The sequence below is a fragment of the Crocuta crocuta genome, unplaced genomic scaffold (assembly GCF_008692635.1).
Source record: "Crocuta crocuta isolate KB4526 unplaced genomic scaffold, BGI_CrCroc_1.0 scaffold123, whole genome shotgun sequence".
In the NCBI taxonomy this organism is placed as follows: Eukaryota; Metazoa; Chordata; class Mammalia; order Carnivora; family Hyaenidae; genus Crocuta; species Crocuta crocuta.
The window spans coordinates 2,326,447-2,349,267 of NW_027528865.1; the positions used below are offsets into that span (position 1 = coordinate 2,326,447).

At 60.0% G+C, this 22,821-nt stretch overlaps 1 protein-coding gene across 1 annotated transcript in view; it reads right to left on the reverse strand.

The window, feature by feature from the left end:
• The window catches only part of TAF4 (TATA-box binding protein associated factor 4), a 61,393-nt gene that overhangs the window by 10,750 nt on the left and 27,822 nt on the right, over positions 1-22,821 (reverse strand). The window contains exons 2-14 of the mRNA XM_077756302.1: positions 16,840-17,006; positions 15,519-15,638; positions 12,768-12,887; positions 11,910-12,032; positions 10,238-10,327; positions 9,720-9,965; positions 7,463-7,610; positions 6,974-7,088; positions 4,970-5,139; positions 4,517-4,647; positions 3,878-4,003; positions 3,362-3,418; positions 2,849-2,968 (exon numbers count right to left, since the gene is read on the reverse strand). Coding sequence (XP_077612428.1) covers positions 2,849-2,968; positions 3,362-3,418; positions 3,878-4,003; positions 4,517-4,647; positions 4,970-5,139; positions 6,974-7,088; positions 7,463-7,610; positions 9,720-9,965; positions 10,238-10,327; positions 11,910-12,032; positions 12,768-12,887; positions 15,519-15,638; positions 16,840-17,004 — 1,731 coding nt within the window. The 5' untranslated portion in view covers positions 17,005-17,006. The remainder of the gene's footprint in view (positions 1-2,848; positions 2,969-3,361; positions 3,419-3,877; positions 4,004-4,516; positions 4,648-4,969; positions 5,140-6,973; positions 7,089-7,462; positions 7,611-9,719; positions 9,966-10,237; positions 10,328-11,909; positions 12,033-12,767; positions 12,888-15,518; positions 15,639-16,839; positions 17,007-22,821) is intronic.

Consider the following 22,821-nt stretch of genomic DNA (forward strand, 5'->3'; position numbering starts at 1 on the left):
GGCCTGGATGCCAAGGGCAGGAGGCTGCGCCTTCTCCAGCACACGAAGGGCACGTGCGAGGAGCTCTAAGAGGTCCGCAGGCTACTTCAGACACACCTGCTCTTCAAGTTCAAGAAAAGGAAACTCACGTGAAAAGAGCAACGGGAAAGCATGAGGGTTGAACCCCACACAAGTCACCACAAGGAAGAGAGAAAATGACGAGTTATGTTCTTGCAAACAAGGAAAAACACCAAAAAGACACAATCAAAAAACAGACCACAACTGTGACGTTCTACCTTAAAACAAGCTAAAAGACGTTGACAACAGGTGTAAAGAACAATAGGAGTTGAAATTAGTGAAACTCAGACACAAGGCACCAGAGTGGAGAAAACATTAGAAAGAAAACTTAAGAAACCAAGAGAACAAGAACGTGAGCACAAGCGAGGCAGACAGAGGGTTTGAGAGCCGGGCGGGACGGCAAGGTGGGGGGCAGGAGGGGGAGGCAAGGCTGGTGGCAAGTGCGACAGCGTTCGCGACAGGGGTCTCCAAGGAGGAAGCCACGTAAATAATCATGAGAGATGTTCCCAAACAAAACCAGACCTGAAGCTGCAGCTGAAGGGACCCTGCCTACGCCCGAGACCGCCAGCCCAGACAGCCAATCTAAGTAAGACTGAGCTCGTTAGAAAAAAGAATTCTTTGGGTATCTTGGGCTAAAACAACACATGACACACAAGAGAAATAAAATTAGACTATCATCAGGCCTGAACGGCAACACTTCGCACCAGGAATAAATATCCGGAGTAACACGTTTAAGATTCTCAAGGAAATAGGAGCCAGGGATTTCACGGCTACGGAAACGGACCTTCGAGCACCCAGGGCATGAGCTGCTCTCTGCGCGTAAGATCCCACCGACGCCGGCCCCACGAACCATCCTAAACGATCCGGCAGAGCAGTTGCAAAACTCCCAAAATGATGACACGGACACCAACATCGAGACCAGACATCAGGGTGACACACACAGTCCCACGAGGACACCGCAGGAGGGCGAGAGGGACCCCTGGGCGGCGCGGTGCTGTAGCGAGCAGCTGGAGTCCCGCTGCCGGAGCGGGAAGACCCTGGTCCCACCCTGCACCCAGCCGAGACGCCAAACACCCTTCCCGGGAGGCAGAGGTCACATCCTAGAGTGAAAGCCACCCAGGAGGGGAAGGCAGGGCCGCAGGGGCCGCGCTAGGTCAGAGGGCCGCTCCACAGACCGCTGCTGACGCCCAAGGGAAACACAAAGCGCACGAATCAGGGTGAACCGTCTGCTAAGCGAGAAGCCGCAGGCTTGGGAGCGAGTGCACGGGCCGCCCAACGTCTCCAGCGCCGAGCGGCAATCGCTAGCCACCTGCGGAGACAGTCTGAGCCCAGATCCTGGACCTGCTCAGGCAAGAAAGCAGCTTTTATGCGCAGGCCGTGCTGGGAGCTGCGGTCTCTTTCTACACGTGAGCAGACAGGGACTCTCAGCAGAGAATCAGAAACCGTAAGGAAGGCTGGAAACCCCAGAACCACGGCCACATCGGCCGCCTCGGTGACACGGCCCCACACGGTCAGGAGCCTGAAGAGCAGAGAGAAGATGAAAGAGAAATAACAGTGCAGTCACCCAAGGGCAACGTCACCAGGTCTCATGCAGGTGTCACTGGAAACTCCAACAGGAAAAGCCAACTGAACAGAAAAGAATTCCGAAAAAATGAAGACCACGGGGTCCCGATTCTGAGGAGAGACACTGCCCTACGGATCTACCGAGAACCCAGACAAACTTCTAAAGCTTATGACGAAAACGGCAAGCAGCCAGGGAAGGGGGACAGTCAGGCGGGAGCACAGGTGTAAACCACGTGCGGCCCGAGGACAACGGGGCCACGTCTCGCACAGGAGAGAGACGGTCACACATCTCTCGCAGCTGGTGGTCGGGTTAAGAAAAAGGGCTCTGCCAGCTTGCAAAGCACCCTAGGGAACCTCCCACCATTTCTGGGACCTGGAACAAGAGCGCGGAGCGTGCGCACGGGGACGGGGAGCAAGCGCACGGCGTAAGGGGTGCCTGGTGCGGCCCGCGCCCCTCGTAGCACGTCCTCACACGACACCCTCAGGACGCGCTCAGCGTACTCAAGGGCGTAGACGAGACTGAATCTTCAACACAGGAGAGCGGAGAGCGGTCAACCCACATTTCTGCCTCAGGAAGACACTACTCAAAGTTGAGGGGGAAGCGCCATCCCGTTCGAGTAAACAGAAGCCGTGCAAGCCCCTCGCCGGCGCACCGCCCACGACAAGCGCTGGATGCGGTGGGTCCTCTGGGCCGAGGACGTTGCTCGCGCAGTCCTGGACCGCAGCCTCCAGAAGCGGAGCTACGCACGCCAGCAGGAAAGGCCGTAACAGGCTTAAAACACAACTGACAGTAAGTGAAAATAACAAGACCCTAAGGCTAGGTGTGTAGCTGTGCATGAAGATACCACAACAAACAACGCAGGAACTAACAAAATCTGGACACACGGAGAGCAGCACGGGACCCCCTGACGCCAGCCTGGCTCCGTGCCCCCCCCACCAGCAGGCCTCTTCCGACGGCGCCTTCCGCAGGAGGCCCGACTCTCACTGCATCCAGGCAGGCGGCCCGAGCGCCTCTGTGTGGGGAGCACCGGGGCTCCCGAGGCATCACAATGAGCTGACCCGACTGTGAAGTGTCAGGGTCACAAGTACTCCAGGGAGGCCCGCGGGGCGGCCGAGGGTCCCGGGCGTCTGTGCAGAGCTGAGACGCCCGAGACCCCTCCAGCCCTCCTCGCCACCGCCACACTCCTGCACCTCCGTCCCCGACCCCCTCCTCGCCGCCCTCCTGTACCTCCGTCCCCGACCCCGGTCCTGGAGAGTCCACCTTCCGCTTCTTCCTGGGCCCGATGGCGGCAAGCGCCGTGAGGTTGGCATCCCGCTGCCTCATCTGCGCCAGCTCTTGCTGCTGCATCTTTGTTGGGAAAAGGAAACAAGGACCATCATGTCACGCGTGGGGCTCTTGCCTCACGAGGAAAGTAACAGAGGCAGCAGCGGGTCTTCGGAAACTGTCTAAATTAAAGTTTCTTTCATGTTTTGACTTTAACGGTAAGCTTACCCTACAATCAGGAAAATAAAGAAAAGCAGATACGCATCTTTCAAAGCTCAGAAAACATACTGGAAAGTATAAAGACTACACGCACCCTCTGGAAGCAGGGCACGAGCCATCTGCATGCGTCTCAAGCAGCTATGTCAGTGCCCGTCGCATAGAAATACGGCCCCTTCCTCACGTTTTCTCGCGTTGCACGAGCAAGTTATATAAGAATCTGTTTTCAAGTGTAAAGATCTTCTGGCTAAAAACGCTTACCTCTTTTGCCTTCTGTTTCAACCTTAGTTGTTCTGGATCTTCTTGTCTGGATCGAGACTATTTTTTTAAAGACGTAAAAAAGAAGTAAGTTGTGACCTAAGTGTTTATTATCTAACAAACACACTATCTTATTCATGATGTAACGATATCCAGATCATAGAACATATCCTACATTTTCAAATGCTTTTTTACAGTCAAAAAATAAAAATTTAGGCTGCACATCATGGGGAAAAAAACATACATCGTTAAGAAGGCCAATCCCCCTGGAGAAGAGCTCAGGTGGGGCCTTTCCCACACCCACGGCCACAGGGCTCTGCCGGACAGCAGGCCACGTCGGCCCGAGGGGCTCTGGCTGAGGTTCGCAGCCCGCCCGAGGCCCCCTTCCTAATCAAGGGCATCAGGGCTCCGGGGCCAGCCCCCGACAGCACACTGGCCTCCCAGAGGCCCCAAGCACGTGCTCGGGTGCCCGGGGCCCAGGGAGGGCACGACCCCGCAGAGTGAAGGGCAGACACTTGCCTTGGCCGCTCGCATGAGGATTTCTCTCTCTTGCTCATCTTTCCTCTGCTTTTCAATTTGATCAAGCTGCTCAAAAAATTTGAGCTGAGCCCGGACGTCACTTGCCTGCTCGTATCTGTCATCATCCTACAAAAAAGGCAAGAATGCGGTCAGTAACCTGGGGACTAGGCTGGACAGGCTGCACACACCCCTCCTCCCCAAAGCAAGTCGTACAGAGCCCCTGCTCCCGGGCAGGCTGTGTGGGATGGGGTCTGCAGGTGGGCTGCCCACAGTCTCAGCGAGCCGCACTGGGGCTCACAAGGGGTTTCCACCTCAAACACTGAGAAGCTGTCTGATTCTAACTGCCGCTCCGAAGGCAGAGGCCTCAGGTGACTGGGCCCCTCTGCACGGCACTCAGGTGAGGAAACAGGTGGAGGCAGGGCCTTGGCACAGGTGAGCCCCCACCGCACAAAACAGGGCGGGGTCCGAGTCACAGGAGCAGGGCTAGCAGGGGGCGGGGGGCACTGCGGTGGCACCAGCAGGGGCTCCGGGACTCCAGGTCCTCCGCCCCGGCCCCGGCCCCGCACCCTCATGCAGGCCGGGCAGCACCGACCCGGAGTCCACAGCAAGCTCGGTCTCTTCAGGACAGCAGCGTGTTACCTTGTACGAGAAGTTCTTCTGCTGGGCCGTCTCTGAGATTTTCTCTACCAGATTCTGTAGCCTCTGCTGCGTGGCGTGGGATACGTAACTCACGACGTCCGGATGCAACTCCGTGATGCCGTGCTTTTTACCTGCAGGTGGACAGCGCTTCAGCACCATCGCAGCTCCTTCTCCCTCCGCGTCGCTGTCCTGTCTCCCACGACTCACTGCTCAGAGTGCCCTGAGAGCGGCCCGGGCAGGCACTCAGGGTGGAGGTGAGGTGGGGGGCCGGTCTACACCCGCTTCAACTACCTGAGAACCACAGGCATCGAGCAACGTGGACGGTACGATGCAGGTAACGTGGGACACGGTACCGGGCGTGCTCCGCCAGGGAGCCAGGCAGGAGACAGCTCTCCACGGAGCGCTAGAGTCGCACACACCCCGGGGGCCCCAGTGGCGGTGGCGCCCACGTACCGATCTCTAAGATTCTTCTCTGTAAAGGCGCTGGTAGGAGGAAGGTTTCGTCCTTACAGGACCGCGTCAGGGTGCCCACTAATTCAGAGTTCGTGGCTAATATGCGTGCACTTTCTTCCGACAGGTTTACTCCCGCCATCGAGGCCACATCGTTGATGTCATCGTCATCCCTTCAGAGAAGACAAGCCGACTGAGCGAGAGGCGCATCAGAAAACACCTGGGGGTGCCTGACCCAGCGGTCCGTAAGTGGGGCAGGGGACCCCATGCAGAAAGCACACGGGACACCCCTCCAGGCGAGCGGCCGGCTGGTGCCCTCCTGCCCTGCGCTGTCACCTGATCGAGGAAGCCCAGCAGTCTTCTTTGAAAGAGAGTCTGTTCTTTTAAAGGAAAACCTGCTGGGCGTTACAGCCGCCCAGGAGTCCCAGCATGAGGGTGCGTGCAGAGGGCTCCCCCGCGGTCAGGACTAAGTTCAGAGAGCACAACCCACCCGCGCGGGACCCACGGCTTCAAGGAGTTTGTTCCCAGTCACACTTTGCTTAGAAAATCAAACAGCATTAATTTATTCTTAAAATGGTCACAGTTACAAAAAAGCCAGAGTGGAGAACTCTTTCCTTCCTGAATCGCCTGCAGGGAAGCTGCCGGCCCGACTCCCCAAGCCCCAGGTCACCCCACGTGCCCCCCACGGAGCCAGCGTCCCCCGCGAGCAGGGCGCCCGCCCCCACACAGCCCCCCGCACGGCTCTTCAGCCTCCCTGGCCTGGGACGCTCCTCAGCCTTTCCTTGGCTCTCGTGTTCGTGACCTTGAGGCCACAGGCCGGGCGTCTTGCAGCACGTGTGTGTCCCCCGTCTGACGGACGTCCCCTCCCCTCGTGACAAGAATGTCACATGGGCCCCGCAGAGGGTGGGTCTCCTTGGTCCCTTCCTGATGCACCCGGAGCTCCCGCCCTCCGGGGTCCCTGCCGGGGTCGCCCTCCCCACTAGCTCCCCATTTATTCAGTGTCGTGGGCTCGTGCTTTCCCGTCTCATCTGGGGACACAGTAGGTCGCTACAGACACGCACACCCGGCAACTCAGGTCACCTCTGATGCGAGCCCCGCACCCCAGCACCGCTTTCTGCCCTGTGAGCTGCACCAGCTTGCCCCAGAGGCCCTGGAACCAGCCCTTCTCAGGTGCCCGGGCCATGCCGGCGCAACGGCTTTTGGAAGAGGCGGTCTGAGCGCTGGGCGTCCTCGCTGCCACCCAGGTGCCACTCCCAGGCATCTGGGAGTCCACACGGCACTCCAGTGCACACGGCAAGGGGCCCCCACCATCTGTGCACGGACACGACCGCGAGGTAACCTGGCACCACAGGGCCTTTCTAGCTCACCTCCTTCCTGCAGTAAAATTCCCTTCCCTGGGACACAGCCGGGTTCCCCGTGGCCCGCAAACACCTGCATCTCTGTTGTGCAGGGGGACCCCTCCCTCAGAGACGTCCTCCCCCACTCCCTGCACCAGGCCATTCAGGCACGGGGCCCTCCTCACCCCGCCTGGGTGCTGACCCCAGCTGACCCCAGCGGGCGACAGTGTCAGGGACGGGGTCTGGTGGGGGCGGACACGTGCCCTTTCCCGCTGCTTCCCTGTGATCCACGTCAGCCCCACGGCGTTCCCACTGCACGTCCCGGACACGCAGCTCTAGCCCAGCTGCTCCTCAAGAGCCCGAAGCACGGCATTTCCAGACGTCTCAGTTACAGGGCAGGTGAAGCACCCTGCGTCACAGTCACAACGCACTAGCGCCACAGTGATGGTTTTTCTATCAGTTCATACTGAAAACAGCGGCTCCTTGACTTCCTGCCACGTGCCTGCAGCAAACCCCCTGCACTAACTTTGCGAGGAAACACGTGCGCAAAGGTCAAAAGCGTGGAAAGAAAGCATCTCAAAGCTACAGTGGCCGGTGCCCCGCGAGAAGGCTGCCCCGGGCCCAGGCCCCTGCCGGTCACCCCGCTCGGCGCAGACCGAGGGCTCCGTACCGAAACGAGCCTCCCCCGGGCTCCTTGAGTTTGTTCTTCTGCGCAGCAGCTGCTTGAGCCGAGGCGGCAGAGAGGGCTTTGGTCCCAGGCAGCACGGCGGGCTTCACCACGGGCACTGCAACACAGGACACCGGCGGTCTGTGCCGCGCACGCGCGAGCGTGCCCCACGCACCCCCACCCCGCGCGCCCCCTCCGCACACATGGGCCCCACCGCTCGGAGGGAGCTTGGCGGCCGAGGGGACAGCGTCACTGCTGACCCACCACAGTGCCGTCTGTATACACGTGGGACCCTCACCCGAAATCCCGGGCAAAGGCACAAACACACCTCTCGAGCGTAGGAGAGGCCCGGGACACAGGACCCGGTGGTGTGAACTGGATCTGTGCCCCCGAAACTACCCCGACGCGATGATGGCTGCACAGCGCTGAAAACGCAGCAGGTGGCACTGAACAGGGGAGGGGGAGGCCCTCAGGTGTGACCACGGCCCTCACCTGGCTGCAGCTGGTTCAGCTGGATCTGCTGGGGCGCGGTGAGCACGATGCGGCTGTGAGGCTGCCGGAGCGCGACCATGGGCGTCTGCGTCAGCGTCACCTGCGGCGGGCGGATCAGTGCTCCGGGCTTGGGCGGCTGCTGGATGACCTGGGGCAGAGCCACGGGCCCATCAGCACCCGGGCCCGGCCGGGGGCCCTGCCGGGACCTGGACACCCACGTCCACGCCACAACAGAGGGAGCTCCAGGGGCAGATCTGCACGTGGGGCCTGAGGTCGGTGCCAGGACACGGCAGGCTGACCCGGCAGTCCGGCGTGGAACACGCGCCTTCCTCCCAGATCTCAGGGGTGCAGTTGCGGGGTCTATGGGGCCCGTTTTCCCTCCCGCACAGGGTCTGTAGGAAACGCGCCGTCTCCCACACGGGGGTCAGGTTCCCCACGTCCCGCCCTGAACTTGGCCCTCGGCCCTCAGGGCAGAACCTCTGCTGCGGGCTCCCCACAGGGGCCTGCCCGCACCGGCCACCCGAGGCTGAGCTGGGGTGACATCCCAGGGTGGAGTCCGGCCCGGGCTGTGTCCCTGCTGCCCCCAGGCCTGCTCAGAACTGCGCAGCCCGGAGCTCCATCCCGCCTCTGCCTGTGCCCCAGAGGCCCCCGACTGACCCTGTGCCCAGCCCAGCGCCTCGCCCCGCACACAGTGGCACTTCCTGTGCTGGGAGACTGCCTGGCCCAGGACCCCTTCTGAGGGTTTTTTATTACAAAGGTGGCTGGGTGGGCACGCCTCATATCAGGAGACACTCCCTGAGGGGACAGGCCGGTGCCCTGCCACCAAAGTGTTTCTGCAACAAATCCATGAAAATTCACCTCTAAAGAACGAGTCAAGACAACAACGGTCTCAGGGGGTTGGAGTCAGGTTTTGCCACGAACTCAGGGGAAAAAAACACCATTTTCATCACCATAAGCTTCAGGGATCCGGATCAGACCTGACTCGGGCCTGACCCCACCGCTGCCCCCAAGGCGGGACCGGGAAGCACCGTGGTAAGTGACCCTGCTGCCACCGCCTCTGACCGTAAGCCAGGAACGCGGCTCAGGCCACCACAAGTACACACCAGAAGTCGAACCTGTCCAAGAACGACCACGACCCATCGGGTTCTGCTCAAAGGCCCCCAAGGCCCCCTGGGTTAGGACAGCCCCGTCCTTACGGCCCTGCGCCCCCCTGCATGAAAAGCAGTCCTCTCTTGCGCACCCTCGGCCCCCTGCCCGCAGACCGGATGCTCTCAGCCAGCACGTCAGCACGCCTCCCTCACCACCGGTCAACGCAACACAGAGGCTGCCCCCGAGCAGGGGGGCACACGGCCTCACGGAGTCCGGCAGCTCACTCCGTTACCATGTGGCCGCTGTGACAAAACACACTCTACAACCTGCTACCAAGTGACAGGAGAGGCTGCCCCACTGGGGAGTTTTAACCATCTGTAAAGCAACAAAATCCCTCTGAAATTACAAAAGTCGGCTGTCCTTCTGGGTTTGGGGAGCACATCTAAAATGAAACTCCAGGGGCGCCTGGGTGACCCAGTCGGTTAAGCGGCCAACTCATGATCTCAGCTCAGGTCATGATCTCACAGTTCGTGAGTCTGAGCCCCGCATCAGGCTCTGTGCTGCCAGCATGGAGCCTGCTTGAGAGTCTCTTTCTCTCTCTACCCCTCTCCTGCTCACGCGGTCTCTCAAAGTAAATAAACTTTAAAAAAAAAAAAAAAAAATTAAAACGCAGCTCTTCCCAGCAAAGATATCCTCCTCTCGCTGCACAACTCAGAAAACGATCCACACCCGAAATCAACACTCAGTGGCCTGCAGCAATTAGGTCACCGAGAGCCACACTGTGGCTGCAGGACTGGGTTCAAGCCAGGAGACCAAAACCCCGCCGAACCCCATCCGGCACACCGTTCCCTGTCTTGGGGCCGCTGCTGATCAAAGACAACGTCCTGCTCGAGTTCCACTACAAACACATGGCACCGGAAGCATGAACACCCTCGGCCAGAACCGGGAACGCACGGGCCGGCGGGTGAGAGCCAACCGGCTTATTCGTCTTCCCGAGAAACGTGTCACCCACGAGCAGGGCCCCAGCCCCTAGTTGGTGACAGGACTCCGCCAGTGCCCTGGCCTCCCCGGCGGGAGCTCTGCTGCCTGCCTGCAGGGACGCCTCTCTGGGCCATGGCTGCGGGAGAGGTGGGCACGGGGGTGACGGGCGAGGCTCTCGCCTTCATACCAGCGGCGTGGGCTGCCCCCGCTTGCCAACGCCAACCTGTGTGGGCTGCGTGAGGCTGATGACAGGGGGCTGGAGAGCGCTGGTCACGGTGGCCGCCGTCTTCCCGGCCGTGCGCTGGACTGAGCTGCTCAGCACCACGGCCGTGAGCGCGGTGGTGGCCTGCGAGGCGGGCGGCGGCTGCTGCTGGCTCTGCTGGATGAAGGCCGCGGAGTCGGGGGTCAGCTGTCTCAAGGCGGGCAAGCTTCTCTGGGCGGGAAGACAGAGTAGGGTCGGCGGCGGGCGGCTGGGCTCCCTCCACACAAACCCAGAAACCCCCACTCGGACTCTGAGGAACGAGCCTCCCCAGACGACCACGCGGGTCTTGGAGCCTTGGCATCTCTGGGCGCCGGGCGGCAGTCACGCTCACCAATCCCCAGCCCCACCGTCGCTGAGCAGGGAGCGGGGCACCCCTCCTCCCCTCCCCCAGGCCCACGGCCAGCTGCCGGCATGTGGGGCCGCAGGGGGGTCCCTGCATTTACCTTCAGGAAAGGCACAAGGTAAGGTTGAGGTGAAGAATTAAGTTCTCGGTATAACCTACTGGTGAAATCTTCCGCTTCGATTTTTCCATCCTTAAAAATAAAAGCCACAAGGAAATCCTCGTGTGAGCATGAGCTAACACCCCTCCACATACTCAACTTTGCTCTGGTGCCCTGTCGGCAATCAGTGTCCTTTCTGCCAGGTCCTGCCTGGGGCACAGGCGACAGCGCAGGACAAGTCGGGGACGCCTTTACAGGAAGAGGCGACCTACGCTAAGACCCCCAAGCCCTCGGGAGGAAGCCCTAGGCGGGAAGCAAGAGCCCAAAGAGGAGGCGCAGCTCTGTCCTGGAAACGGAAGCATGTGGTCTCGGGGCGGGGCGGTCAGGAGAGGGGGCAGAACGACTCACCGGCCATCCTCGAGAGGAGGCCCCAAGGGGGAGAGCTCTCAGCCGGGGCTGCCAACGCCCGGGGTCCCGCAGGAGAACCCGAGCTTCTGCCCAACCTTCACCCTCCTGTCTGGGGTTTTACCAGCAGCCAGGCCCTATGTGACGCCTAACCCAAAGAGGGAGCGGCCAGCAGTGTCCGGGTGGAATGGGGTCCCGGGGCCAGGAGCACAGCCGTACGGGGGTGGGGTAGCGCCAGATCACGTGAAGCCCGAAGGGCTCAACCCAGCTGGCTCCTTCAGCAAGAGGGGACAGACCACAGACAAGGGGCCACAGGGATGCATGGGACAGACATTTATTTCATTGGCAATTTTCATTATAAGGTGAAATTGTTACATTAAAACAAACAAAAAGCTAGGAACTGTTGCTTCTCATGAAGAGAGATCATTTTTCAATCTCTACATTCCCTGAAAGCATTCAGGTGTGTGTTCTAAGCAACTGCTTGCCTGCAGGAGCATGATTTCTGTCCCTTCCAGACCAAAACTAGGGTGGCCCATGGGGAGGGCAAGAGCTCTGAGAGCGGCTGTCCCCCCGCCCGTCACCCCGGGGCTGGGGGTCTCCCCTCTGCCCCCCACCCGGCTGAGTCCGCAAGGGGGGCCCTGGGCACATGCACCCTCCAGCAGAAAGGCCAAACCACCAGGCTTCCTCAACAAACAAACCAAAACGAGGGAGAAGAGCGAGGAGGAGGGACCCTGAGGCCGCAGGCGACACGGAGAGGACCGCTGTGCCCACGGCGGGCGGAGTCCCAACAGAACAGGCTGCGAGCAGCACGGTGGCCGGGCCCTCGAGGGCCCTGGGGTCCCCGCGTCTGCGGGCTCATCACGGCGCGTGGCAGTCTTTAACAAGTGCCCCTCCGTGCCAAACGGTCACAGGCCTCTGGCAGTGGTGGGCTGCGGCAGGCACGAGCTCGGCTGTGAACCGGTCACTGGGCAGCAGAGACGCGCCGCAGGGCGTCACCAGACTCGCTTTCCACCTCAGACAGGTTTAAAACGCGAAAGCAGAAACGTGCGAGAAAAAGCCTTGGAAACTCCCTCCATCGGGCGTGCTCACAAACGCTCCTGAGGCCGACGGGACACTTTCATGTGGCCTTCGAGTGAGCGCCGTGGGAAGCAGGCCAGGCCGGGCGCCGGCCTCCCCCGGGGGCTGCAGGTCAGTTCCCAGGAGGCCGCCCGGGGCCACAGCCGGAACCTCCCCGCATGTCGAACAAGCACTCAGAGCCACGGCCTCTTACCAGTAGGTTCTGGACCAGTTCCTTCACATTAGCAGCTGTCTCTGTAGACTGTTTACCGGATGAGGCCAGTTTTATTAACGTAGATAGAAAATTTTTACATTTCTTCACGTTTTCCATGGTTTCCTGGATTCAAGTTAAAGAGACACAGGTGAAAAAGTCTCACAAAAGCAGGTTCAGTTAAGCCTCCGGGTTAACTGAAACATCTGTAAGAAGTCTATTTCTTCTCTAAACTTCTTTCTAGAAATTGCAGTGACTCTCAGGTCTGCTGAGGGGTCGAAGCCAGGACGTGTGCCGTGTGGCTGTGCCAACTGAGGGGCACGGTGGAGCTCACCCCCACTCAGCCAGCAGCTCGGCCTGCGGGGACGTAATGGGCTGACAACCGTAAGTGTAACTGTGGGACTCTGGTGCGTTCCCCACGGCGTGGCTTTATCGTAAAAAAAGCTGACGCCTACGTGAATGTGCAACGAAAGGAATTAAACTACAACACAGCTACAGAGGCAGGGGAAGGAGTCTAAATAAAGCAGGACCCGCAGCTTACAGATGCGCACGTGCACGGGAAGCCCCTGGGAGTCTAGCGGGGACATGGCTCCGCTCCGTGGACAGTAGCTCCTGTCCGCTCCACGGGCCACAACCTCAAATGCCACTGTTTGGGCTTCTGTCCCCATGGACTTCTGTGAGGCCTGAAAGCCTCAGGCAGGGGGACAGGGCCTTCCCGCCTTCCCGCAGAGCCCACTGCCCTCACACCCCACCTGGGAGAGGCCGAGGTCTCCGGGCCGCGCTTGCCCTGTGCGGCTCTACCCTGTGGGCGGGCAAAGGCCTCCCTGAGGCTCCCGTCTCCCACCTGCGGGTGGCACTCACCGTGGCAGCCGTGGACGTGGTGGTGGCCCCTGGGACCGTTCGCTGAGGTGTCCCCGTCTGAACAGTCGTGGCCGTCCCGAGGGAAGTTGTCTGGGCAGCGCCGCCCAGGACCAGCTGAGGCTGCGAGAGTCCAGAGGCAAGGTAAGCAGAGGCCCCGCAGAGATGGCCCTCATGTCCCCCCAAAAAAGCGAGACCCCCAGCAGGTGGAGACCTGGACAAAGCGTACGGACACCGGGGCCCCGCGGACAGTGCCCCGGCCAAAGACCAGGGACAGGGAGCCCGGGCATGGCAGAGCGTGGTGGCCGGAGCCGGAGTCACACGGCCACCAGCGTTTACACATCCATCCTCCCAGAAATCAGAAGCAAAATGGACAAACTACAATTGAAAACGTGTCACCTGGCTCGTGCAGAAACCAGCGGGAAGGGCCGTCCTCCCACGGGTCTCCACCCACATCACCTCTGGCTGGACGGGCTGCGCCTCCCCCCCCCCCCCGGCCNAGGCCTCATCAAGAAACATCACCACACAGGGGCTCTTAGAGCAGATGTGAGGAATCAGTAGGGAGCGGGTGTGAGGGGGAGGGGCCGCTCACAGAGCAGGTGGCGGCCGGACACGCAGCAACGGCTCCTGCCACCCCCGCGACAGCCCTGGGGCTCCTGAGGCCTCAGGCCACGGAGCCGTCACGACAGTTACTGCTCCGTGTGTGTGACATTCTTCCAGTTGATGCGTCCAGCCTTCAACACTCCCCCGGCCGGGGTTTCCAGACGCTCAGTCTTTGGCCTCCCCTGAGCACAGCCTCTCCCCAGGGGCATCCACGCCTCTGCCAGCGGCTTGCTCAGCCCCCCACCCCCCCAGCCCTGCGAGGGGAGGGGGCCAGCGATGGTGAGCCCTCTCCTGACAACCCGCGTGCTCACTCACTCCTGACGTTGGCGGGGATTACTGAGAACATCAAATACACCCTTGGGAGGAAGGCCGCGTGAAAGGACACGGAGCCGCCATCTCGGGGCAGCTGGGGGCCACTGGAGCAGCTTCTGGACGCCCGGAAATGGACAGGGTACTTCTCATCCTTCCCTTCAAACCACAGTCCCCGCGTTCACTCCTGCGGGCCTGATGCGGGCATATTGTCACCCGTGGTGCCGACACGGCCTTCCACCTAAACCGCCAGCTTCGGGGCCTTCTCAGAACAGCCCCCTTGCTGTGACTGGAACTGACACGCCCGCTGGACGGAACCCAGGCGGACTGCGCCCCGGACAGCCACCCTCTACGGGCACCCTGAGGACACAAGTCCTCCGCTCAGCTCCCACCTGTCCAGCTCCTTCTGCTGCAGATGCAGAAGACAAGGTGCAGCCAGAGGGAAGGGCGTCTCATGCCAGGCGGGCCCCGGGCCTTCCCCAGCCAACCGTCCACGGCACTCTTGCCTCGGTTTCCCCATCTGGGAAACGGGAACAGCGCCCACAGCAGCGCAGTGGGGATCACACGACAGCTGGCGACAACGGAAGGGCAGACTCCAAGTGGCTAATGCTGTGCAGCGTGCACCGTGATGGACACGCAATACGCCTACGAGCCCAACACGTGGAACCGCTCTGCTTCCAGCTCTCCTCCCCGGCCCTGCCTGGGGCGGGGGGGTGGGGGCGGAGGGGGCAGGGGAGNGGGCCCCTCTCCCTCCCACAGCCCCGGGCCCCCAGCGGGCTGACGGGGCGTTTCTGGGGCCCGCTTCGTCCCCAGCAAAGGGCACAGGCCTCGGGGAGGCAGGGCAGCCAGCAGCCACACACGGGCCTGGGGGCGAGTTCCAGAAGCCCGCGACCCCTCCCTCAGCAGCGCCCCACAGGAAGGGGCTGCTGTGAGACTCACACCCATCACCACACTTGCAGCAGGAGCCCCATTCTCAGCAAGACCCGCATCCTCACCCCTGTACCTACAAACCGGTGGGCGCCACACCCAAACCGTCCATACTGCAGGCTCCTCTACTTCACAGTCAAATAGTAATAAGGTGACTGTTTCTGGGGTGCCTGCAAGGCCCACTCCATTAAGCGGCTGAGTCGTAATTTCAGCTCAAGTCACGATCTCACAGTTCGTGAGTTCGAGCCCCATGTCTGGCTCTGTGCTCATCCTGTGGGGCCCCCTTGGGATTCTCTCTCCCCCTCTCTCTGCCCCTCCCTCCCCCTCTCTCTGCCCCTCCCTCCCCTCCAAATAAACATTTTTTAAAAAACAAGGTGGGGCACCTGGACGGTTCAGTCAGTTGAGCGTGACTCCATTTCGGCTCAGGTCATGATCCCAGGGGCTGACTCTCTCTCTCCCTCTGCCCTCCCCCGCTCACAGGTGCTCACATGCACACTCTCTCTCAATTAAAAGAAAAAATTTTTAAAAATTAGGGTGGTTANNNTGACAAGGAGAAGCGCTTTTTTTTTTTTTTAAGTTTATTTCTTTATCTTTGAGAGAGAAAGTGAGGGAGCGAGAGAATCCCAAGGAGGCTCCACGCCGTCAGCACAGAGCCCGACACAGGGCTCTATCCCATAAACCAGGAGATCATAACCTAAGCTTAAACCAAGTGAGCCACCCAGGTGCCCCAAGGGGACTTTTTAAAAATGTTGCTGGTGTTAAATTCCACATGGTTTTAAGAAAGCCTGACCCATCCCGTGCCAGCCGCCAGAGAAAAGCCAGCCCTCAGGAATCCTGAAGCTCAGATTCTCACCCGACCTCCACCCCGCGAGGCCGACCTCCACGCAGAGGGCGCTGCGCCGACGGCCGCCTCACCTGCACTCCGGGCGAGCGCTGCAGCGCCGTGGCGGGCTGTACCGTCGTCTGGGCCTGAGACACTTGCTTGATTATGGTTGTTGGGGTCACTTGCCGTGCAATAATGGGGGTCCCGGGGGCCTGAAAAATAAGTAAGCATCATCTAAAAGGAGCAACAGGTGACAGCGACTCCGCGCCCCCAGCACAGCCAACCCGACCCGCTGCTACGGAAGGGCCGCTCGGCGCGTCGGGCCGCAGGCTGCAATCAACGAGGCCACCCCACCTCAACCTTTTCTTACCGAAGGGAGAGCGTATGATCGAAATCTGTATGTACTATGACAACACTACCACCAGGCTTCTGCGCCCCCGGCTACCAAACGTGGGCTTTAAAGAACGCGATCTGGGAAATCAGTCCTTGTGTGGATTTCTAGTCATCTTGGTCGTAAGCACTAAAAACGTAAGAGGCGTGCATCCCCTGGGTCTAAAGATGGGTCCCGGTGCTGCGGAACGGGAAGTAAAGGAGACAGCGGTCTAAGTGGCCAGCTGACACTTAACCCGATAGAAAGACGGGGCCGTCCTGAGCACGTGGTGCAGACGCGCGGGCTGACAGCAGCCGCGCTGGCGTTCAGATGCTAACACGCACAAATGACAGCGACACCACAGGTGTCTTCCCCCTGTACCTCATTTAACGCGGCCCCGGAGAACAGTGCCCTGAGCTGCCTTGGACGTTCACTGAGGGGTACTGTGTGAGTCTCCCAGCACAGCCAAGCCCTCCATCTACACTGCAGACCTTCACCTCCACAGGGAACGCGGCCAAAATCATAGGAGGAAGAGTCCTCAAGCCCCTCCAGCCTCCACCTCAGCCACTAACCAGCCAACCAGTCAGGACAGCAGAGGTACGGCACCAGGCAGAAAGGACCGGGAGACAGACGCGGGCGGCGTGCTGGCACGCACCAAACGGAAGTCAGGGTGTGGACAAGACACACCAGCACAGGGGTCCTATCCCCCCGCCCCAGCTCCAGGCCCAGGTGCTCACCCCCTAAGCACGTGGGGCTGGGGTGCCGTTCAACACACTCTCCTGACGCTCTCACGTGCCTCCCTGACAACAACACTAACGCACGCAGGGTTCGTTCTGCAGAACAGAGACTGAGGCACGGGAGGTGGAGCCACGGGAGAGGAGGGAACAGACAGGATGGAGTCCGGGCAGAGTTTCGCGGAGCGTGGACGCGGAGCCGGCTCCCCAGAGCCTTCCGATGGTGGTCGCGCGGGGCCGCCCTGCTCCGCCCTCGCGGGACACCCGCCGGCCGGCCTGGCTGCAGCCGCCTGGCGCGCGTGCACTCACCTGTACGGTGGAGATCTGGACGGGAGGGGCACTTGTGGGGGTTGCAGGGCGGGGCGCCATGGTGGTCTGAGGCTGGGTCTGCACGTGGGCCTGGGCCTGCATCTGGGCCAAGGCCTGCTGAGGAATCATTAACAACTGCCCGTTCTCGCTCCGCACGAGGACCATACCTGGGGATAAAGGAGACCTGGCGTCAGGAGACGTGTCCCCCACCCCCCGCCGGGGAAGGCGCTGATCCTGTTGGGGGCGGGGGGGGAGCCGGTCGGCTCTGAGAGCACAAGGAGACACAAGGAGAAGCTGTGAAAACGTGCAGGGTCGCACGCTCGCCAGTACAGACGGCGTCCAGGACAGAAAGACATACGAGGTTTTCTTCACGGGATTCAGGCAGCATCTGGGTCTTCGGAAGGAAGTCAGGCGGCGAAGCTCCCTCGGCCACGGCACCTGCCCCATCAGACGGCTCACAGCACTGCTCCCGGCGGCAGGCGTCACTCGGCCCCCAGCCCCACTCACTGTCTCGGAGGAGGGCCGCCCAGGGGTCCTGAGGGGCCCGAAGCGAGTGCTTCTCCTGGGAACATGACTCCTCTGACCGCTCTCGGGTGTGGGGGCTGCGCCGTGCCCGCGGCTGGCCTGGGACACCCACAACATGTACACAGAAGACGGCCACCAGCGCTTGGCAGCGCCGGAGCTCAGTCACCGCGAAGCAAGGGCCATCAGTCAAATTCGGCAGTAATTTTAGCTTCAAGAACCGGAAAGCACTTATGGCGTAGATTCCACCAGAAACAGCAGTCTACTCCCCCTGTCTAACCTCACAGCTCCCGGGATGGGGTGGGTAAGAAACGGTCCGCCTGGCACGAGGCCCCAGAAGCCCAGGGCCTGACGCTCCAGGACGGGTGGCCTCTCCAGCACTGCCCAGCCTCCTACAGGCTGCAAGCAAGGTGGCCCCACCAGGAAGAAGCGGCCGGCCAGCCTCACAACAAGCCAGCGTCAGGGCTTTCCCTCCTGAACCAAACAGGAACTTGAGCAACCCCAATAACTCCCAGAGGAGCGCCTGAACCCCTGGGTCCCGGCTCCTGCAACACCCAGCATGACATCGAGGAGTGCCAGGCCTCTCCCGAGCTCACAGCCACAACCCCTCATTTAAAAGAACCACGTTTATGCCCATGAAGTAAGCTCCCATCCAAAACGCCCCTTCTACGATAAACCAGGCTGAAATTTTAAAAACAAAACAAAAACCAGCTGCCAAAATAACTCACTCTGCTAACCTCTCCCAGACCCCGAGCAGCATGGGGGGGGGACCCCAGAAGAGGAAAGCGGGCCCACCCCTCCTGATGCCAATCTCTCAAGCCCACCGTCCCCTCGGCACAGAGACCCTGCTCCCTCCTCGTTAGGGTTCCGGGAAGCCACTCGCTGATGCCGCAGAGGAGCAAGGAGGGATGGCCAGGCCCCTGGCCACATAAGGGCCTGGCAGCACGTGGGACTTGGTGCCCCAGCTTCAAGCCTGTTAGTGTGGCTGCGCAGGAACATGCTTTAACCATCAGCTACTGTTCTGCTAAGAAATTGCATCCGCAGAAAATTAAAGGATATTTATACAATAAACATCCACGAACCGGCGACGTAGTTAAGATGCTAACGAAGCAACAGTGGTGCGCTGGCCCATGGACCCGTGAGAAAAGGCACCGTGCACCGCACAGCATACCCACGGTTAGAACAAATGTGGAGAAGGGAGAGTGAATGTTGCCAAGAAGTGACCACGTAAGCAGGTAACGTAACCAGACTCAGGCGTTACAAATACGTGCAAGTGGGTACGTAAGGATTGAGAGTGAGGACGCAGCTGGACACGAGGGAGGCAGGCTGCTCTCAGACCCGGGCCCCCACGGACCACAAACCCGAGAACAGCCCCGCACTCCTCAGGCAGAGGGGGTGGGCACGGTCCTGGGGGCCACACTTCGCGCCCAGTCTCCCTGGCTACAGAGTTACAGTCACAGGTTAGGCAAAGAGCAGGACAGCCCGAGGACGATCACCATGCTGACAGCTGTGTCAAACGCCCCGTTTTAAGGACATTATCGCAGTCCTGGATCTTGTCAATCGGGCTGTGACCACTCATTTCAAGCAGATAAGCAGCTGTACAGCGTCTACTGCAAAGGCCAAGACACACAGGCCTGCCCACAGTCACACCAGGAGGCCACCCCTCGCCACCCTCTGCAGGTGCAAGGCGGGTCCCTCCCCTCACAGACACCACCTAAGGCCACCTGCACACCCAGGCCACCCGGAGGAGGACTGTACACGGTGCCTACAGAGCCAAGCCCTGACACAGAAAACACGACATCTGGGGCGCCTGGGGGGCTCAGTCAGTTAAGCATCCGACTTCGGCTCAGGTCATGATCTCGCACCTCGTGGGTTCGAGCCCCATGTCAGGCTCTGTACTGACAGCTCAGAGCCTGGAGTTGCTTCAGAATCTGTGTCTTCTTCTCTGCCCCTCCCCCACTCACATTCTGTCTGCCTCTCTCTCAAAAATAAACATTAAAAAAAATTTTTTTTTAAATAAAATACAATGTCCACTTCAGAAGACCCTTCAGAGCCTGCCCGGCCCATGTGGCCAAGCCCCACAGGCAGGGAGTCACCAGGCAAGGCCAGGAGCCCGGAGCAGCCTTCCCCAGCCCTTCCCTCACCTGGGAGCCGCCGCCTCCCCTCCGCCCCGGACACATTAAAGCCAAAACCAGCCAGTCCGCAGAAGCCACAACCCTTGCTAGACAGACAGAAAAGACCTTAGGTTTTCTTTTTTAACAATTTTAATATCTTTTCCAGAATAGAGAAACTTGAGGAACTCAGATGCGTACACAGAAAACATCTCCTGAAATCCCACGTCCTCTGGTGACCGTGCACGTGGAAAACGCGCCAAGGCCCCCATGAAGACAACTGAGGCCGTGGGGTCACTGCTCAGCCTGCACTGTTCTCTCACTGCTTGTAGTAGAAGTCATTTCCGTGTCATTCAACATTCCTCAAAAACACAATTTTCTGTAGCTACGTAATATTTCATCCAAAATGTATTTATGATTTCTTTATTGGTTAGGATATTGGGCTATTTTCTATGTTTCGCTGCCGTGAAAGCTCAGATTTTAAAATGACCATGTGTGGGGCGCCTGGGTGGCTTAGTCAGTTAAGCGTCCGACTTTCGCTTAGGTCATGATCTCGCGGTTCATGGGTTCGGGCCCCGCGTCGGGCTCTGTGCTGACTGCCAGCTCGGAGCCTGGAGCCTGTTTCAGTCTGTGACTCCCTCTCTCTCTGACTCTCCCCTGCTCCGCTGTCTCTCTCCCTCTCCCTCTCTCTCTCCTAGAAATAAATAAAAATATTTAAAAAAATAAATAAAACGACCATGTGTAACATGAACATCCTGCTGGCAGTTCCAAGGTCTGCACTGGGTGGCAGTGACCGGCCTCCCTGTGCTCGCCGCACGAGTCCCTGACCCCCTCCCCCCTGGGAGGCCGGGCGCCCCATACGGTGGAGCGGAGAGCGCACAGTATCCCAGCATCGCGTGGACCGCCGTTCCTAAGAATAGATCCGACCCCTCCTCAAGCACCAGAGTTGAAGATAAACTCAAGGTTTTCACCCAATGTTAGCTGTCATGATCCCCCCCCTACGACATTCTTTACTGTACTTTTAACCAAGATGTAGGTCAAAGCTACACTACGAATCACACGGGCACTTTTGGATTCCGCCAGGAAGCCTCACCTCCAAGACATCACTTCCGGGGAAGTGAGGGGGCTCGGGCCACGGCCCTTCACGCGCGGGCCTAGGGTGGGGGGCGCCTCCCCGAGGGAACGGCTGGGGCTGGAATGACAGGAGCAGGGAGCAGCAGCCTAGGTCAGGGGGACCAGACTCCAGCCACAAGGTCTCCAGGGCAGTCACCCGCCGGGCCGTGCCGAGAGTCAACACACACAGTGCAGGAGAGGCAAAGCCGTCCGCGACGCACATGTGCAGAATGAGAATGTGCCCGGAGCCCCAGCGCTGATGCTCAAGAAGCCAGAGTCACGACGTGCCCAAGAAAAGGGGCGCAGTCGGCACCTCACTGGACGCTTCAGTCTGAGTGCCGTGCGCCCTAAGCTCCGGCTCTGCGAGGAGGAGCCGGGAGGGTGAGGAGGGCGGGGGAAGGAGGGAGCCGGCCCCCGGGGCCACACTGCCGCCCCCGTCCCCGCCCGGAGAAGCAGCACACGTGGCAAGGTGCTAACAGGGACACCGGTAGAGCTGATGGAAATTAAGGCCCAAGTGTTCATTTTACTCTGGTGGCTCTCTGTGCCTTTTAAACCCACAGGGACCAGGATTCGGAAGACAGGGTCTGACAGGCACACGGGCAGCGCCCCTGCGTCCTGGCACCACACCCGCCACACAGGCCAAAGCAGGGAGGGGGCAGCGCACTGACCACACCCAACGGTGCTGCTGAGGCCACGGCTCCACAGGAGCCCAATCCACACCCAACTTGCACATGAGACCAGACACAGGGCCCTGGTCCCAGGGTTTCACTCCTTCACGGTCAATGTCACACCTCCCCATGCCTGTCCACAAACTGCACAATCATTTCTGGAAAACTCTCCCTGGGCTCCACCAGTGCCAGCAGACATTGGTGCAGGACCCACCGGCCAGCTGGGCTGGGGCACAAGCCCGAGGGTGAACAAGTCCCCACCGGGATCCAGGGCCCTGGTCCTCAAGCCTCATCCTGGCTTCCAGGGGACACCTGTGTTTAGCAGTGTGCACCGAGGGCACCTTTCTTCTGAAACCTGTTTACTGTTGCAAAGCTCAGCCTTCTCTTTCTCACGTGCCCAGGGGCAGTTCTCGGCTCGAAGCAGGACGGGCGCTAGAGGAGACGCTGTGGCTCTCGGGCGGGGAGCAGCGGCGTTACCGCGTTTCTGAACATTCAGCCGAACATGGAGCTTCTGACCCAATTCATGTTCCAGCCTGTGCAGCTCCCTGCACGACGCGTCATCGCCGTGCACTGCCATTCATCGGCGCACACCGAAGACTACCAACACCGACGAGAAACGTCAAGGAGCACGTGACATGAGGGGCTCCACCAGGCCTTGTTCGTGGGTCGGGGAAGCCAGCGTGGCTAGGACGTCAGCTACCCCCAAATGCATCTGCAGATGTAACACAAAACCCACCAAAACCCCCGCAGGCGTCGGCGTGGAAACGGACACGCTGATTCTGAAATCCACAGACAAACACAAGATCCCAGAATGAACCCAAGCAAGCAGGAGAAAGAACCAAGTCGAGGCTGACACCGACCACTTCCAAGGGCATCAGAAAGTGGTGGTAACGGGGGCGGTTCAGCACTGGTGCGAAGTCACACAGATCAAGGAAGAGGACAGAGTCCAGAAGTAAGCCTGCTCGGACACGGACAGGCGACGGTTCGGGGCAAAGCCACCAGGCGACTCGGTGGGGAAGACAGTCTCTCCACGCGTGGCGGCAAGTGGACATCCACATGCAAAACACACGCACTCAGATGCACCCACGGCCCCACCACATAGCAAGTGGGTCCCACACCTAAAGGCAAGCCCTGAAACTCTAAATTTCTGGAAGAAAACATGGGGGGGATATCTTTGTGGCCTTGAGTTAGGCAGAGATGGTCTAGATTCAACAACAGAAACGCAAGCCACAAAAGAACGAACTGGTAAACTGGAATCTATCAAAATTAAACACGTCTGCTCTGTGAAAACCACGCTCAGAATGAACATGCAGGCGCAGAGATGGAGTCCTCGCGGGGCCCACGCCCAGGCACAGGCCTGCACACACACCCCCCCCACCAAGAATTCTCGAAACACACATAAGGAACCACAGATTTGAAGGGACCGCCCAAAAAAGATAACCGGACGGCAAGTGAGCACACGTGCGGGTGTGCCACACCAGTCATCAGGGAGCACACAGCAGGTCCCCCCAGCGGCGCCTTGACACACTGACCCGCACACGTCATCCACAGCAGCCTCGCGTGTAACA